Source organism: Orcinus orca, chromosome 11 (assembly GCF_937001465.1).
Source record: "Orcinus orca chromosome 11, mOrcOrc1.1, whole genome shotgun sequence".
NCBI classification, from domain to species: Eukaryota; Metazoa; Chordata; class Mammalia; order Artiodactyla; family Delphinidae; genus Orcinus; species Orcinus orca.
Genome location: NC_064569.1, coordinates 45522617 through 45539039, shown reverse-complemented (window position 1 = coordinate 45539039; position 16423 = coordinate 45522617). Strand labels below are relative to the sequence as shown.

Genomic DNA, 16423 nt, shown 5'->3' with positions numbered 1-16423 from the left:
AAGGACCTCTAGAGCAGACAACTGCATTTGGGCTTCAGGCAGGTTTAGGCACCTACGTGAGTGTTTCCTGTCTCAGTACTGTTGGACAGAGTCCCAACACACCAGCCCCTTTCTCAGGCCCTTCTTCTGTTTCTCTCCCTTCCCTGGGAAAAAAAGAGCCAAGGCTAGAGATTCTGTGTCCTTCCTCCCCTCAGGTCAGACTCCTGCTGCAGCCCCTGGACAGAACCACCTAGAAACTGGCCAGATAGATTTTTCTCCACGTCACAGGGCCTCTGCTGGCCAACAGAGTTAGACTGCAGGAGTTGAGGCTCTAGGCCAAGGGGAGGAGCAGGGTGATGGGAGAAGAAGGGAGGAGGGGATGGAGGTTCTGCCTAGCAATTGCCTGGTAAGTGTCTAGGGTCACTTAGATACTATACTATGAGGCAAGGAGGAGAGAAAGATGGCCTGGCCAGACAAGACCTAACCACTCGGAAGGCAGCTGAAGGGGTCTCCAAGTTGGACATATACCCCTAACTCACCTTGAATCTTAAGGAAACTGAAGGAAAAGGGTTCAGCATAAGAAGCTGGATGGGTAGGCAGTAGGACTATGGAGAAAGAGGCTTGGGGAGGAGCCAAGAGAGGACACATAGAATGACAATGAGTTCCTATAAACTCAGAAATATAGGCATTTCTTCAGTCACTTGGTCTGGCACTATTTCTAATTGTTGCAGCATCCTGCAAGCTCAGGAAATAGCCCAACCTCAGGCTCCCAAGGGTTCCAGGATGGCATCCTTAGTGAAGGAGTTTCAAAATGCTAGTCCATAGAGGGTCACTGGTCAGAGAAAAAAGTTCATGTGTATGCATCCCTCCCCCAAAAAGCCACCACACAATGTGGAATGTGGTAAGTTTTTTTAATAAAGCTGGATTTGTTGTTTCAAAGGACTTTTATTCTGAGAGTACTGTATGTCCTTCCATACTTTTCTACTAAGTAATGATGGTAATAGTAGAGAGTAGGTTTTTTTTTTTAATGTACTTACTTGGCAAAATAAAAAGGTAGCAATACTATGCCTATCTTCAAAAAGGTTTTTTGTTGTTTTAATTGTATTGAACTGTGAAATTCAAAAGTCTGAAAACCATTAGTGAAGGGATTAAGAGCACAGAAGGTATTCAGACAGACATGGTGCTACCAAGTGCCTATTCTATTTGAGGTAGAATTGCCAGATTTGAAAAACAAAAACAGGAAGCCCAGTTAAATTTGAATTTCAGATGAAACACTAATAATTTGTGTGTGTTAGTATGTCCCATACCGTATGGGACGTACTTATACTGAAAAGACTATTAGTTGTTTATCCGAAATTCACATTTAACTAGGTGCTCTGTATTTTACCTGACAGCCCTAACCTGAGAAGTTTACTTAACTTTCTCATTCCTAACATGACTAAATCTTTACTAAATTTTACTTGTTATTGTTGTTTCGAAGCCCTGGCTGTGCCATAGCATGCCTAGTTGTGTTATTTTTACCTAGTCATTTAATTTCTGGGAGTCCAAATTTATTCGAGAAACAGGAATTATAAAAGCTCTTTCAGACTCGACGTAAAAACGAAAGAAAATAAGTCGTACGCGGTAACTCCCAAGGCGCGTTATTGTCCGTCACCCGCCCAAGCCGGATCATCCAAGACTACATATCCCACAATCCTAGGCGACGCTTCCCCGCCACTACGTCATTCCCAGGTCTTGTTCTCGCCAATCCCTGTCACTCCAGGGGTGTGGTAGCGGGTTGTTCTCGCGACTTTTGCTTCACCCTTCCCCTGTACTACTCCTGTCGCGAGACTTCCTATTCCTCCGCCTCCTCCGCCGCTCCCTTTGCGGCCGCCTTATCCTGGACCCGGACCCAGCCTCTCCCCTACCCGAACACCGGCCCCGGCTCCACCGAGGCCCCGGTCCCCCAACCCCGCCTCGCCGCCGCCATGGCGGACCCTAAATACGCCGACCTTCCCGGCATTGTGAGTACACGGCCGGCCCTGGCTCCCCAAGACCGCGCCCCCGACCTCCTAGGGACCCCCAACAGACAGCAACCCGTGACCCTTCCCGCCTGAAACCCCTCCTCCGCCCCGAGGGCTCCCGCCGCTAGCTCCCCGACCGGCCGCTGCACCCTCCGGACTCCTTCTACCCGACTGGGCTGGGCCGTGGGACGGCCTACAAGGCCCCTTTCCGGCAGTCGCCGGTTTCTCGGCTCAGAAATCATCTCCAGGCATTTAGCACTGTGCTCGAGTGCTTCTGCCATCCGTGTCAACACCACCCGTGTCTCCCCAAATCTTCCCATGAGCCCCCCACCCCCTCCCGAGACACACATACCAGACCATTTGGTGATGGCCTTCACCCTGGCAAGAGTGACGAGGTTACCGTGACAGAACCCCTCTTGTGCCAGATGGAGAACTATGTCCTCTGGGGAACCTCCTTCCCAAACCACCCCCGCACAGGCCGGCATGTACCCTCCCTTTGTGCTGCCCTGCCTGCATTCTCGGGGTGGGGGTTGGGATAGGACCTTGGGTACTAAGGTCCTGAGTCACTCTCAGCCCTTGTGCCAGGGTAGTGTGTACAGGGCCTAATGATAGCTCCTCTCCTGACATGAGTGCCGAGGACCCGCCCCCCTTCAGATTCAGGGTGACATCTTTGTCATCACTTAACATTCACCATTAACCATCAGATGTCCCCACTGTTATCCCCACCCCTCTGAGACATGGGAACTGACAGGCAGGTCACGGGGCAGGTGAAAGAAGGGGCAGAATCGTGGTGTCACAGCCTGCTTTCTCTGTTAACTTGTTCAAATGGAGTGGGGTCAGGGGTGTTGGTGGATGCTGGGTAGTGAGGTTGGGTGGTCACTGCTTCTACCTGCAGGCCAGGAACGAGCCAGATGTTTATGAAACCAGCGACCTGCCTGAGGATGATCAAGCGGAGTTTGATGCGGTAAGACTGTGTGCTGCCTCAGGACTCCTCTGGACTATGATCTCTCTCCCCCAGGCAGGCCCTTTCCCTTTTCTGGTGAGCCACCCACAGCAATAAGCGGGTATGCCAACCCAGCCTGGGTGGTATGTATGTCGCAGGGCTTGCAAATGAGCAATGCCAGGAAGGAGAGTCAGGTCAGTGGAATTACAGCTAAGAGGCCTGGTACTTGGGCCTTTTAAATACAATTGGAATATCTTAAAACAGGTTGGGGGCTAGTGACTTAGTTAGGGCTCTAGGTACTAGTCCATGGTAATGATTCATGAATCCTGAGCACTTACAAACTGCTTGAGGTTAAGACCTAGGCCTTCTATTTCATAAAATATATTGCTCAGTACATGTTTGTTATTATCCTAACAAGAGCTAGACTTTGAAGTATTGAGGAATACTCTTTTATGTGAATATACAGTATCCATTGGCCAAGGAGCAGGAAAATGAATTCGAGATTTTAGGAAGATAAGGAACCTGGTTAGAGCGAAACAAATTTGAGGAAGCACATAAATCTTTCATATCAGCAGAGGAGAGGCCCTGGTAGCACTTTCAGATTCAAGAAGAACTCAAGGGGAAGGAATTAGTTATGGACACATTTTAACCATAAGGGAAACCACTTAGCATTATTTATTGAATGTGTTCATTCTCTGTTGATTTTTGTGCAATGCAGAGGAAGAAATGTCCCTGCCCTCAAAAATCACCCAGACTAATGGGGGAGTTAGGATACGTGTAGGAAACATGAAAGAAAAAATTGAGTGAATGAAATCAACATAGTAAAAATTCTATATGTAAGTGCCAAGAGGAGCAAAGATCTGTTAACATGTCTTACAGGATGTGTTTTAGGTTCTGTAGTTTCCAAGGAGAGCTGGGCTAGGGTCACACTGATGGTGTGAGATCTCAATAAAGTTGTGACCAAGAGTCAGTGGGAACAGGCTCAGTATGTGTGTCTGTAAGTCCTGTGGTTATGTCTGTGGGGCTGGTTAGTTCTGGAGAATGCTGGTGGCTGGCTTATAATGTATGGCTTGGCGTACTCACTTATTCCTTATTTGATTTCCCCCATGTGGAAGTGGTTCCTACTTTGTGGGGAACACCTTCCCTGTCCCCTCTCAGAGTGGTGTGTTCCTTGTTGCTTCTGTACTTGCTGGCATGTCAGTCTTTCCCCCAAACTTGAGTATCTGGAGATAATGCAGATGTTGTCATTGCTCAGTTCCTAGGTGTAGACCTGTCACTCTAAGAGGTATCTTACTAGGGAGCAGTCTCTGACCTCAAAGGGCAGGAATATGTATACCGAGGACTCCATTCTACTACCATAGTTCAGAGACTGTTCAACTCTGGCCTAGGCCTCTGCCTATAAAATATCAAGCCTTCATGGTGAGATAATGAGTGGAACTTTGTCCCTTTGTCACTGGCTGTGATACAGACAGGTAATATAGCAGTCCCCTTTCCAAACGAAAAAATACATTGTAATTCTCCTTTTGAAGTTATGGGCTATCTCTTAATAAAAAGAACATGACCCTCATCCCAGGCATGGAAGCACTGAATGTGCATCCCTGATTGGCTGTTCCTCCCTGCTGAGCCTGAGCAGCCTATTTTAGTAGCATCTAGTGGGGTGGCTGATGGGGAGAGCACACCATAAGTGTTCATTTCCTGCAGCATGTAGCCCAGAATACCAGTATAGAAGTATATAGGAACTGGATGGTAAATACAAGAGGAGCTAAGTTGCCTCCATCACCTAAGGCTCAGCTAAATGACTCTCCATCACTAGGGAGGAGTAAATGGGGTGGGGAGACCTTCAGCTACTTCAAGAGCCCTGGCGGGAGTGGGAGAGGCCTGAGATGTTTCCTGATGTCAGCTAATGTCTCTGGCCCCTGCATGTCCCTGTGGGCCTTAGGAGGGCAGCTTTCAGGAAGTCAGCTGAGTAATGGTTCTGCCACTGCTCTTAATACTGACGTATATGTGCAACTTGAGGAGCAGTGGGTTGTACTTAGACAATCCAGAAACCTCATTTCTGTGAGGCCTGGATTCTCACTAGCAGCCTGTCCCCTTCTCACTTACCTTCCCAAGACCTAGTACAGGTGACAGTGCACATCACCACTATTGTGGCTGAACCATGAGATTTCAGTCACCTTCTTCACTCCTGGCGAGAGCATGTTCTGCCTTAGTTTCCAGATTATTTTCAACTTTAATTTTATTAGTTTTTGAAGTAGGTAATATATGCACGTAGAACAAAAACTGTCTCTTCCCACCGCTGCCTGCCACCGTGTAGTTCCACTCCCTGGAGACAGCCAGGACGACCGGCTTCGTATGGAACCTTTCAGGGCGGTCTCCAGATTTTTATTTAAAGAAATAGTCAAGGGGTATTGACCTTCAATGTTTTCACTTCCTTTCTCATTGCTCCACTGTGGAAGAAATTGGGCTGCTGAAGGAAATAATATCCTATAATAGCCCCTAAAGATTGTAATTGCTAGTTTAACTTAAACATTAAAGTTTGCGATTCCCATAGTGGGGAGGATGGGGGAGGAAAGTAGTAGAAGGTTTTATTTTTGGTAAACATAATCCTGATTTTCCTGCTATCCCTTCAAAACAATTTTAGCAGGAACTAAAATATTCTAAAGTGAATGGGCCAGAAAACCGCACAGTCTAGCTCTTAACTCCTCAATCTAGGAGGATCCCCTCTAAATTTCAGACACTCCTGGGTTGATTGGAGTGATGGGCTTTTTGGAAACTTTTCTTAAAATGTCTTGTCAGGAAAGCTAATTCCCAATTGGAATTTCTTCCCCCCTGGGCCCACAGCCTACCTTTGGGTCTGTGTGGCATTCTGCTCATGGCTTTTGAACTGCCGGAACAAGGGGAGTAAATTTAGAAAACTCACTAGAAATAGGATTTAGTTCCTCCCTTTATGCTGTAACTATCCCTGATGCATGTGAAAGGGAAAAAGTGACCTAGCCTTAGTTTGGTGGGTCTGTGGCAGAGGCTTCAGTTCTCCAAAGGGTAGATAATGCTGAAAACTCCACCAGCCTGAGATGTAAAATAGTAGATTCTTTTCCTTACAGTTTAGGATATCACAGAGTATGCTTGATTGTGTTCATTGACTATTGGCGCACTTGAACTTATCTGAGTTTTTCCTAATGCTTCCCCCATCCTCCCTCCTCACCACCTTGCCTGGACACTAGTTTGCACAAGTAAGACCATTCGATGCTTCTTCTCTGCATGTTTTTTCATTTGCCATCTCGCATGCAATGCTCTGTCACTGTGCTGTTGTTGCAGCTAATTGTTTTAAATTCTAATGCATCTCTAGCTGGATCACTAAGGGGCCTGCTGGCCTCATGGTTAAAGATCCTTAATCAAGGTTTAGAAGCACAGCTATGATTCATGGATCATTGTCTCTTCCCCTTGTGAGGTGTGCAGAATACAACTGTCCAATGGAGGATGGGATAGAAGCATGGAGACTAAGAATGCTTCTGGACATAAGGCATTTAAGAGCTGGAGTTGGAAGGGGGTTGCCTTTCTCCTCCACAGACTGAAATGGAGTTAAGAGAAAGGGAGTGACTTTTAGCCATTCTGGACAAGGGTGGAGAACAAGGGGGACAGCAACAGTCCTCACTTCTTGACTGTATGTGGATTATACCTGGTAAAAACCTCATTTTAATATTCCCCTATGCTAAGCCTTTAGAGAAAAGTAAATGGGATAGGAAAGGGGTGTTATATACATTTTTAAGGTACTAGCTTGGGTTCTTTGTGCTTTCGTGAGTCTTTCTGTTTCTGTACCCTTCCTTTAGAAATGGTTGGATGGTCAGCACTATGTTGGTCCATCCTGGACAGTTTTATTCTACAGCACTATCCATCTTCCTTGTCATCATGGTTCCGAAGTGCCCCTGGCTGCGGTGTTGGCACAGAGCCTAACAGGCTCAGAGAGCAGCAGTGACCTCTCCCCGTGTCTGATCTGGAACCTCAGGTCTTGCCCTCTGAGGCATAGCCACTTAGCCAAACAACCCTGGGGCGTCTGGGAGGTTATTAGTGAGAGGGACTGAGAGTCCTGTACCAGGTAAACTGGTACCTGGGATCAGGGCACTTAGAATTTTCTAATCAAGTTGGCTGGTGTAATAGGTTCCCATGGTGACTATTACTACTCCAGGTTACAGAAATTATCCCTAAAATCTCATTTCCCAACCCACGCATAGGTCAGACCTGGAGGTGGTATATACTATTTACAAACAAATATACCACTTTTCCTTTTTTTGATTTTCTTTCCTCCCCCATTCTGCTTGTTCCTCATGATTTGAACTTGAACTTATGGCCCATTGTCCTCTCTTTATCCTTGAGTTTTTCTCAAGCTGGTTTTAGCTTGGTGAGGCAAGTAAGAGAAAGGTATAGTGTGTGTGCCTCCTCTTGTGTGTTTGCATGTGTGCACCTGTGAGTGCTTACACCCACTCTGCAGAGACATCCCAGCCTAGACCACAGGACCTGGGTCCACCTCTACCCTGAGCTGAAAGAGGAGTCTCGGCTGGGCTGGACTCTGGCATGAGACAGGGGAATGGCGAGGTTGAAGTTCAGATGTATCTAGCTGAAATCTCTGGGAGAGGATGCAGTTGTTTTTGTCCCATCGTGTGTTTTCATATACATATAACCATCCTCGACTTCCCACACTTCTGTCTGCCCATCAGTAGAGATCCTGGAAAGGCTGTGCATACAGCTGGATTTCCTCTCCTGGCAGTTCTTTACCAGTCTTGCCTGGAAGTGGAGCCTTGTCTACGTGGCCTGAACTAAAATACAGCCTCTTTGAGATACTCTCACCTTTCCCCCTTGTGTACCCTCCAACCCCTGTGAACCTTGTGAACAAAGGGTTGAAGAAATATGTTCTGCACATGTCTGGTAGCTGTGAATCTTGGTGTCTTTTGGACTCTTTGTGCTAGCACATCATGGCAGAATTGCTCTGGATCCCGCAGAGCTGTAGGGTGAGTTCCCAACCACTCAAGATGGATGTAAATAATACACCAGACTACGCAAGGGACCAGGATTTGCCCTGCCTCTCCTCTGGCAACAGAGAATGAGGATGGGGCTTCAATTAGGTACTTCGGATTTCCTTAAACTCACCATCTGTACCTGACATATTTTGTTCTGCTTAACATAAAGTCATATCAAACCACCCACATGAGCACCCTCATTATGACTGATTCTGCCATCCAAATGCCTAATTCTTCAAAACTAGAGAAACCGAGAGATAAGAAGACTTGAGCCATGAACTCCCCCTTGAGAATCATGGACCTTCAATCAGCTACACGTTCTCAGAATGTCTTCACAGCCTCTGCTTCACATTCTGCCATTTCTACAGCTTCCCCTCCATCTCAGCCTTCTCTCCCCCCACTGTCCTCTTCCATGCCACCAGCTTGCAACATCTAACTACTAGTTCTCAGATGATCCTGAATTGCTGCTGTTAATGGCAAAGCTTCATGACATCCTCACCATCAGAGAGGAAAGGGTCCCAAGCTCTTCTTTCTCTTGGGGTATGTGGTGACCCCAGCTGAAATTTCTTGGCCCCCAAATTTTGCTAGGCTCCCCTGGGCCCTGTGGTGCAGTATGTTTGAAGACTATCATGTAGTGCATGTGACAATTTGCTAATAACAATTTTGTCTTTTTTTTCCCTCCCTCACCCCCATGTCCCCACTCCCTTTCCTTTTAACTCTTTTGATTTTCTCACCTCTGGGGAAACCACAAGGAGCTGGTAAGAAGCCTGACCTTTCATGTGCTTTTTAACGGGGTGTGCTATGATGGGCAGTTGTTTCTCTGTCCTTTTATCTCTACTAAATCTTTTGTCCCTCTATTCAGCCCCAGCCCCAGCTGACCTTTTCCCATCTCACGAATCACTGTAATGACATTACCTCCAGCCCATGCCCCCAGATCTCCGAGTCACTGGCGGAGTAGGTGCCACCGGAGGGCTAAAGTATGCTGTCGACCTGAGTCTCCGGGGCCACACCCTTGGAGAGGCTCCAAGAGGATGCCAGCGTCGGGCAGCCCTTCTGCCTCAGGATGTGCTCCTGCAGCAGGAATAGTGAGATGAAAGCACTGACCATCCCTGCTACCATCCCAGAACCTCTGAGACTCATGCTCTGTTTGTTGACCCTTTCTTATTCCACACCTTCCCTATTTAGGAAAGCAGGTTCTCATCTGCATAGTGCCTGGCTTATAATAAGGGCTTAACAAAATGGTAACTGTGACTAATTTCTTGCCTTGGTCTGTAGACTCTGCCTCCCAAAGAGGTTTTTTTTTCTACCTCATTGGCCTTGATCGGGGCACTCACAGGAGGAGAGGCATATTCTTGAGGGGGAACTTGAGAGAGGGTGATGTTCTTTCCTGAACATGAGTCCTTCTCCTGAACATGAGTCCTTCTCAGACAAACACTTTTTAGAGGCCAGAGACCACACAATTATTTGGCCAGTGTGTGCTCTGGCCATAACATTTCAGAGAAAATTAAGGAGAGAATAATTTGGGACTCAGTTGTTTCTTCCCCTAGGCACTTGCATATGGGACATTGAACCCTTTTATTTTCCCTTAATCTTTAGCTCTTGCCCCTCTGCCTAGCACTTCCCTGAAGAAGAGGTAAAGGTCGAAGTTGATATTTTCTCCTTACCCCCCTCCTCCCTATTTATAAAGCTGCCACTCACACTGGTTCCTTATGTAATAGCAGAGCAGAGATGAAGGACGGAGCTTGTGTCTGCTGCTCTTTCTCCATGTCTCTCCATCATAACTGCTCCCCCACCAATCAACCCCTACTACACACACACAGACAGAGACTCTCAGTCGTGGATACATATTAGAATGACCTGGGTAGCTTTTAAACTGGCCCACTACCCTGGCCCTACCCCAGAACAATTAAATCAGAATCTACAGAGGTGAACCCAGGCCTCTCCCCCGCCCCCCACCCCTTTTCTAAGTGATTCTGTTGTGCAGCCAGGGTTGAGAATCATTGCTCTGGCTAAAGGAGGGAAGACTCTCTTTACCTTCTTCCTGTGGAAGGTGGAGATGTCCACCCCAACAGAAAAGGATTTCTGATCTCCTTCCACTTCCTTCAGTAACGTAATGAGACCTGTCAGACTGCTGACAATTGAAGGAGAGACATGCAGTCTGGAGGGCATGGTCTTGGTGCAGTTATTAGAATCTGAACAGCTAATAGATACCTAGTAAGGAGAGAACCTTTCTGCATCAATTTTTAGGGTGAAATCTCTTTCACTTTCTTTACCACCTCCCCTCTTTATGGAAGAGCTTCAGTGCTTGAGAAACAGCAGAAGGGTCAGGGAGAAGAGGCAGGTACTGCAGCTTCTCTGAAAAGATCCGGGCTATCTCCATTTCAGGACTTAAACGTGGCCTTTGCCCATGGGTACTCTTGGCAAACAGATACAGCTTATGCTTGTTGCTTCTAAGATGTCCCTTAAAAAATAATACAGTGGGCTTCCCTGGTGGCGCAGTAGTTGAGAGTCCGCCTGCCGATGCAGGGGACACGGGTTCGTGCCCTGGTCCGGGAAGATCCCACATGCTGCGGAGCGGCTGGGCCCGTGAGCCATGGCCGCTGAGCCTGCGCATCCGGAGCCTGTGCTCCGCAACCGGAGAGGCCACAACAGTGAGAGGCCCGCGTACCGCAAATAATCATCATCATCATAATAATAATACAGCAAGGAACTTCCCTGGCACTCTAGTGGTTAAGACTCCACGCTTCCAATGCAGGGGACATGGGTTCGATCCCTGGTTGGAGGACTAAGATCCCATGTGCCGCGCGGCGCGGCCAAAAAATTAAAAAGCATTTGCCTCTTCTCTATATCCCCTGAATTCCCTGACTTCACGGCAGCCTGGAAACAAGGCTTCTGGTCAGGCCTTCTGCCAACCTTCTCTTTGTATCTAAGAGCTGGTATCTTCCCTTCAGCAGCTATGAAAGTCCTGATATTCACTCTCAGAGTTAGTAGCTTGATTGTCTCCTCTTTCCCTCCAGCAAGGATGGGAAGTTAGCTTGAAAATAGACTTCCTCAGCAGCAAGGAAATTTACTTTTAGGAGGGGGAGGTTGAAAGAAGTCAAGTTGATTTCTTGCCCTGAATGCATGGTGTGTGCCAGATAACTGGGAGGGCCCAGTTGGATTGGGGAAGGGGAGGGGATAGGGAGGCTTATGTACAGAATGGGCGGGGAGGTTATGCTGCCTCTGTTCCCAGTTGAATCAGGGTGTTAATATTTATACAACTGAGACTCCAAATTTACCAGGAAGCTTTCATTTCCTAGGTTGAACCTGGGTCTGTAGCTTGGAATGGAGCCGCCCTTCTTTCCCCTTGGGAAAGTACAGCCCAGTCTCCCAGTGGCTTGGGGATTTTGTGGGGTCGGGGAAGTTCGAGGGTGGGAATGAGTCTGCCCCTGGTCTGAACTACCTGTTCCTGCAGGAGGAGCTGACGAGTACAAGTGTGGAGCACATCATTGTCAATCCCAATGCTGCCTATGACAAGTTCAAAGACAAGAGAGTGGGAACAAAGGGACTTGGTGAGACCCGGTTGGAAATTGGATGGGGAAGCCTGACCTCAGGCCTTACTGACTTTTGCTTTGGGCTGTCTTATGGAAGCCCTCACAGTCATCTGAGACCATGACTGCTGTGTGTCTTGATCAGGCCCTCAATTCCGTCTTCTTTTCTTGGCAGATTTCTCAGATCGAATTGGAAAAACCAAAAGAACGGGATATGAATCTGGAGAATACGAGATGGTTTGTTGTGTGTGTGTTGATGGGAATGGTGCAGCAGTCCTACCCAGCGGGCATTTAGGAGAGAGATCAAGGGACATAGTTGGGATTCCAAGTTTCTCTGTGGCTGGGGGCCCTGAGGAGGCCAGCAGGATGCAGTTGAGGATGCTTTGTCCCCCTGCTCTTTGCTCTGGAGCGTCTCCAGGCCTCCAGCCATCTCCAGTCCTCCTGGACTAGGATGGCGTGGATTCTGAGTTGGGCATGATACACTTACAAACTAGGCCTGGGGTTTGGACCAATTCTTGAGGTTCCCTCTACTGGGAGGTGTAACATCACCATCTGTGCTTGCTCTCTAGCTTGGAGAGGGTCTGGGAGTGAAGGAGACACCCCAGCAAAAGTACCAGAGACTGCTGCATGAGGTCCAAGAGCTGACGACTGAAGTTGAGAAAATCAAGGTAACTATAAACTCTCTTCTCCCCTCTCTGCTATGACTTATGTAGCAGAGGAAGACCTCCCAGCAAGAGGAGAAAGCTTCCCTAAGCTCCTGGATAAGGGGCTGAGGTTTTCAGAGTTTAGAAATGCACATGAATTTATATTCGGTACTATAGGTGGGTAAGGACCATCCCAGTGAGTTTCAGCCACAGCTATTTTTTTTTAATATAAATTTATTTTTATTTATTTATTTTTGGCTGCATTGGGTCTTCGTTGCTGCACACAGGCTTTCTCTAGTTACAGTGAGCAGGGGCTACTCTTCGTTGCGGTGTGCAGGCTTCTCATTGAGGTGGCTTCTCTTGTTGCGGAGCATGGGCTCTAGGTGCCCAGGCTTCAGTAGTTGTGGCTCGTGGGCTCTAGAGCACAGGCTCAGTAGTTGTGGCGCATGGGCTTAGTTGCTCCGCGGCATGTGGGATCTCCCTGGACCAGGGCTCGAACCTGGATCCCCTGCATTGGCAGGCGGATTCTTAACCACTGCACCACCAGGGAAGTCCTCAGCCGCAGCTATTTTTAAGGGTCTTGATCTATTTTTTTTCCTTGACTCACTCTTGCCACCCCTCACTGTCTGTTTGTTTTCATACCAGACGACAGTGAAGGAGTCAGCCACTGAGGAGAAGCTGACCCCCGTGGTGCTGGCCAAACAGCTGGCAGCCCTGAAGCAGCAGCTGGTTGCTTCCCATCTGGAGAAGCTGCTGGGACCAGATGCCGCAATCAACCTTACTGACCCCGATGGAGCTCTGGCTAAGTGGGTGCCAGACTTCGTTGGGAAATCATTGGTGACTGGGGTGTAGAGGGACTCAGCCAGGTACTGACAGGGATACGAAGGGGAGAAGTGGCCTAGCTGTTCCTTAATGCTGACTGTGAGGCAGAAACGAGAGTGACTGGGCTGACCCACATCCTTCAAGTCATGACATTGTTTCTGGTTTCCTGACCTAGGCGCCTACTGCTGCAGCTGGAAGCAACAAAGAACAGCAAAGGGACTGGTTCAGGGGGAAAGACCACTAGTGGGACACCCCCAGATAGCAGCCTTGTCACTTATGAACTACATTCTCGGCCTGAGCAGGACAAGTTCTCTCAAGCTGCCAAAGTATGTATGTATGTATGTGTGTATGTATGTATATATGTATGTATGTATGTAATTGTTGGTTGAGGGGCCAGGGAGATGTGGCTCTAGAGACTTGCCTCCCTCCCTCCAAGGGATCACATCTGGGGAGAGGGTGCTGGGAATGCTTGATTCCTCTTGATGTCTCATTCTCCGTGTTTGCCTCACCATCTACTTTCAGTGAAGACTTTGACTAGGGATGTGTTCCAGGGAAAGAAGTCCCTTGGCAGAGCGGTGGGGAGAGGGTAGGGGAGTGGTAAGCAGACAAGCAAAGAGCAGGATCTTACCTCCCACTGCAGCAGCAGGGAGGTGGATGGCAAATCTCCCCTCCTTCCTCCCCCTAGGTGGCAGAACTCGAGAAGCGCCTGGCGGAGCTGGAAGCAGCTGTACGCTGTGATCAGGATGCTCAGGTCAGGTGCTCTCCTATACTTAGTCTAACCCGCATATCCTGCACCCTGAGCCCTGAGGTCCACAGCATTCCACAGAATCCTGGGAGGAGTCAGGAAAGGGCTCCAGTTACAGGATCAGCCAGGGGTTGCCCGCTAGAACCAGAAAGGATGGGAGAAGGTGGTAATCGCATGGAGAGATAAGAACCACTGACTTCTTTCCTGCTTTTCCCCATCAGAATCCCCTTTCTGCAGGTCTGCAGGGAGCCTGCCTTATGGTGAGTGTAAAAGGAACTGGAGTGTTTGGATTACAGAGGGGATATCGGGATTGGGTTTTCTAGTCTGATTCTTCCCCTTCATGAAGCTTGTCCTAAATCCCGCCCCCAGGAGACTGTAGAGCTGTTGCAAGCAAAGGTGAGCGCCCTGGACCTTGCAGTTCTGGACCAAGTGGAGGCTCGGCTACAGGTATTAAGTGGGGGGCAAATTGGATTACAGGTAGCTTGGGACTCTGGAAGCCCTAGATGCCCTATAAACCTTAAAACCTGTGCTTTCAGAGTGTCCTGGGAAAAGTGAATGAGATTGCCAAGCATAAAGCTTCTGTAGAGGATGCAGATGCACAAAGCAAGGTCAGGAATTACCTTTCCTCCATCTTCATACCCTTTCCTGCTCCCTTATGTACTCTTCTGGTGGTTAAGAGCAAAGCATGAGAGCACTGAATCCTCAGGTCCCTGTCTTCATATGCTCTTAATAGCTGAGAAAAGGCAGTGCTTCCCTCTTGCCCCACCAAGTTGACCTTTCCCACCCTAGTGAATGGTCAGTGTGTACTTCGCTGAAGGTTGGCCACTGTCTTGTCCGTCCAGGTGCACCAGCTGTATGAAACCATACAGCGCTGGAGCCCCCTCGCCTCCACCCTTCCTGAGCTGGTGCAGAGACTTGTCACCATCAGGCAGCTGCATGAACAAGGTGGGAGGCCAGCTGCCAGGGGTGCTAAGAGGAATTAGAAAGTGGGCAGCTTTCGTTCCCTTCCCTCTGGTCTTGGATTCTAACGCCACACATACCGTTCTGACCTTCTTTCATAGCCGTGCAGTTTGGTCAGCTTATGACACACTTGGATACCACACAGCAGATGATCGCTTGTTCCCTCAAGGACAGCGCCACCCTCTTGACCCAGGTGTGTGCCCCTTTACTGGTCAGCTACTTCCCTTCCCCAGCACACACAGGCTAGGTTCTCCAGCTTCATCTCCATAGGGTTCTGCCTTAGCCCATTTGGTGGCATGGTGGTATGGCAGGGGCTTGGTTTGAGTCTCCATACTGTTTCTCAATGGTTGTGGGACGTTTGACAACTTATTTAATCTATGAACCTCCATCTTACCATCTGGAAACTTACACCTACCTCAGAGTTTTATGGATTAGGTGAAATAATATGAGTGAATTGTTAAGAGTTCAGTAAACCTCAGTTTTTCCTATAAAACCTACCCCTTCACTCTGTAGTCACAGCTTAGTTTTACCCGCCCTGGGTCCTCAACCAGATGCTTCTGGGCACAGCACATCGGATAGAACATGGGCTTTGAAATCAGGAGCTGGGCTCCCACCTGATTCTGCCACTTCCTTCCTGATGCTGGGCAGTGAGCCTCGCCTCTTCCTTCATTCTCTTAGCAGTGCCCAGCACATAGCGAGTCCTCGGTTTCTGTTGGGGGCACTGTTCTCAGAGCTGGGAGAAGCACTAAAGTTGTCTTGTATCGTAGGACCATCAAGATAAATTAAAGTGCTTGGTATATGTTCTTCCTCCAGAGCAGTTTTCTAAAACTGGACCTGTGAAACCCTCATGTCAACAAAATCTTACTTGTTCCTCATTACATAAAACAGATAAAAGAGCTGTTCTGGTTAAAGTCAGGATGGGAATTCTTAAGAAGCCTGCCTGCTTGGCAGACCCTGTGCTAGGTCCACGGTATTCCAGGGCAGCCTGGAAACTGGTGCAATAACCTTCCCGCTCTGGGGCCCATCAACTTGTTTCCGTTTCTTTTTTCTTTTTTTTTAATTTGGCCACACCGTGTGGCTTGTGGGATCTTAGTTCCCCAACCAGGGATCAAACCGGGGCCCTGGCAGTGAAAGTGCTGAGTCCTAACCACTGGACCACCAGGGAATCCCCCTCCATATCTTTTTTGCCTTCTGTAAGAGAATTTCTTTAGGTCCTCATTCAGGTAAGCACCCGAACCTGACAAAGAGTAAAATAGCTCTGTCACTTTTCTAGGTGCAGACAACGATGCGTGATAACCTGTCCACAGTTGAGCGGAACTTTGCCAACATTGATGAACGGATGAAGAAACTGGGAAAGTGAGCACCTTTGGGAGATGGAGAACAGGGGTAATCCCTACCCCTTTGAACTCCGTTAACACCTTACACAGGGTTTCCCCTTAATCATAACTCTCACATCCCATCTGACACTGGGGGCAAGGGGTTCTTCTTGCATGTGGGGCTTACACCCCTCCTCTGAAGAGTAGTGGAACCTGGGGGATATTAGATGGTGGTCTCCCCTCAGGCCACGGGGATGAGGACGTGGGCCCAGCCACATGCCAGCTCCTGTCCAATACTGCTTTGCCTGGTGTGGGGAAGGATTGGATCCTGTCCTCCAGCACAGCTTCTGTGACTGATTGTAATACTGTACAACTGTTTCTGACCATTAAATGCTGTTGTACTGTGTGGCCTCTGCTGTTTCCTGGGGAAGAGGCAGCACTAGAGAGAGAGACATTCACAGTGTAATAG

The 16423-nt window shown here is 48.4% G+C and overlaps 1 protein-coding gene across 4 annotated transcripts; it reads left to right on the top strand.

Annotated features, from left to right (window-relative positions):
• The first annotated feature begins 1771 nt into the window (after positions 1–1771).
• DCTN2 (dynactin subunit 2) lies at positions 1772–16360 on the top strand. 4 transcript variants are annotated; one of them, XM_004276544.4, is made up of 14 exons: positions 1772–1982; positions 2878–2946; positions 11392–11488; positions 11643–11704; positions 12037–12135; positions 12757–12917; positions 13109–13259; positions 13619–13684; positions 13900–13938; positions 14048–14125; positions 14215–14286; positions 14521–14623; positions 14740–14831; positions 15912–16360. In XM_004276544.4, exons 1-14 carry the CDS (start codon positions 1947–1949, stop codon positions 15996–15998), a joined length of 1212 nt encoding a protein of 403 aa, XP_004276592.1. In that variant the 5' UTR covers positions 1772–1946; the 3' UTR covers positions 15999–16360. The 4 variants fall into 4 exon arrangements, with proteins under 4 accessions (XP_004276592.1, XP_033296348.1, XP_033296344.1 ...); XM_033440457.2 differs by having other exon boundaries at positions 1811–1982; positions 11643–11713; XM_033440453.2 differs by lacking the exons at positions 1772–1982; positions 2878–2946 and adding an exon at positions 8800–9022.
• The last annotated feature ends 63 nt before the right edge of the window (positions 16361–16423 follow it).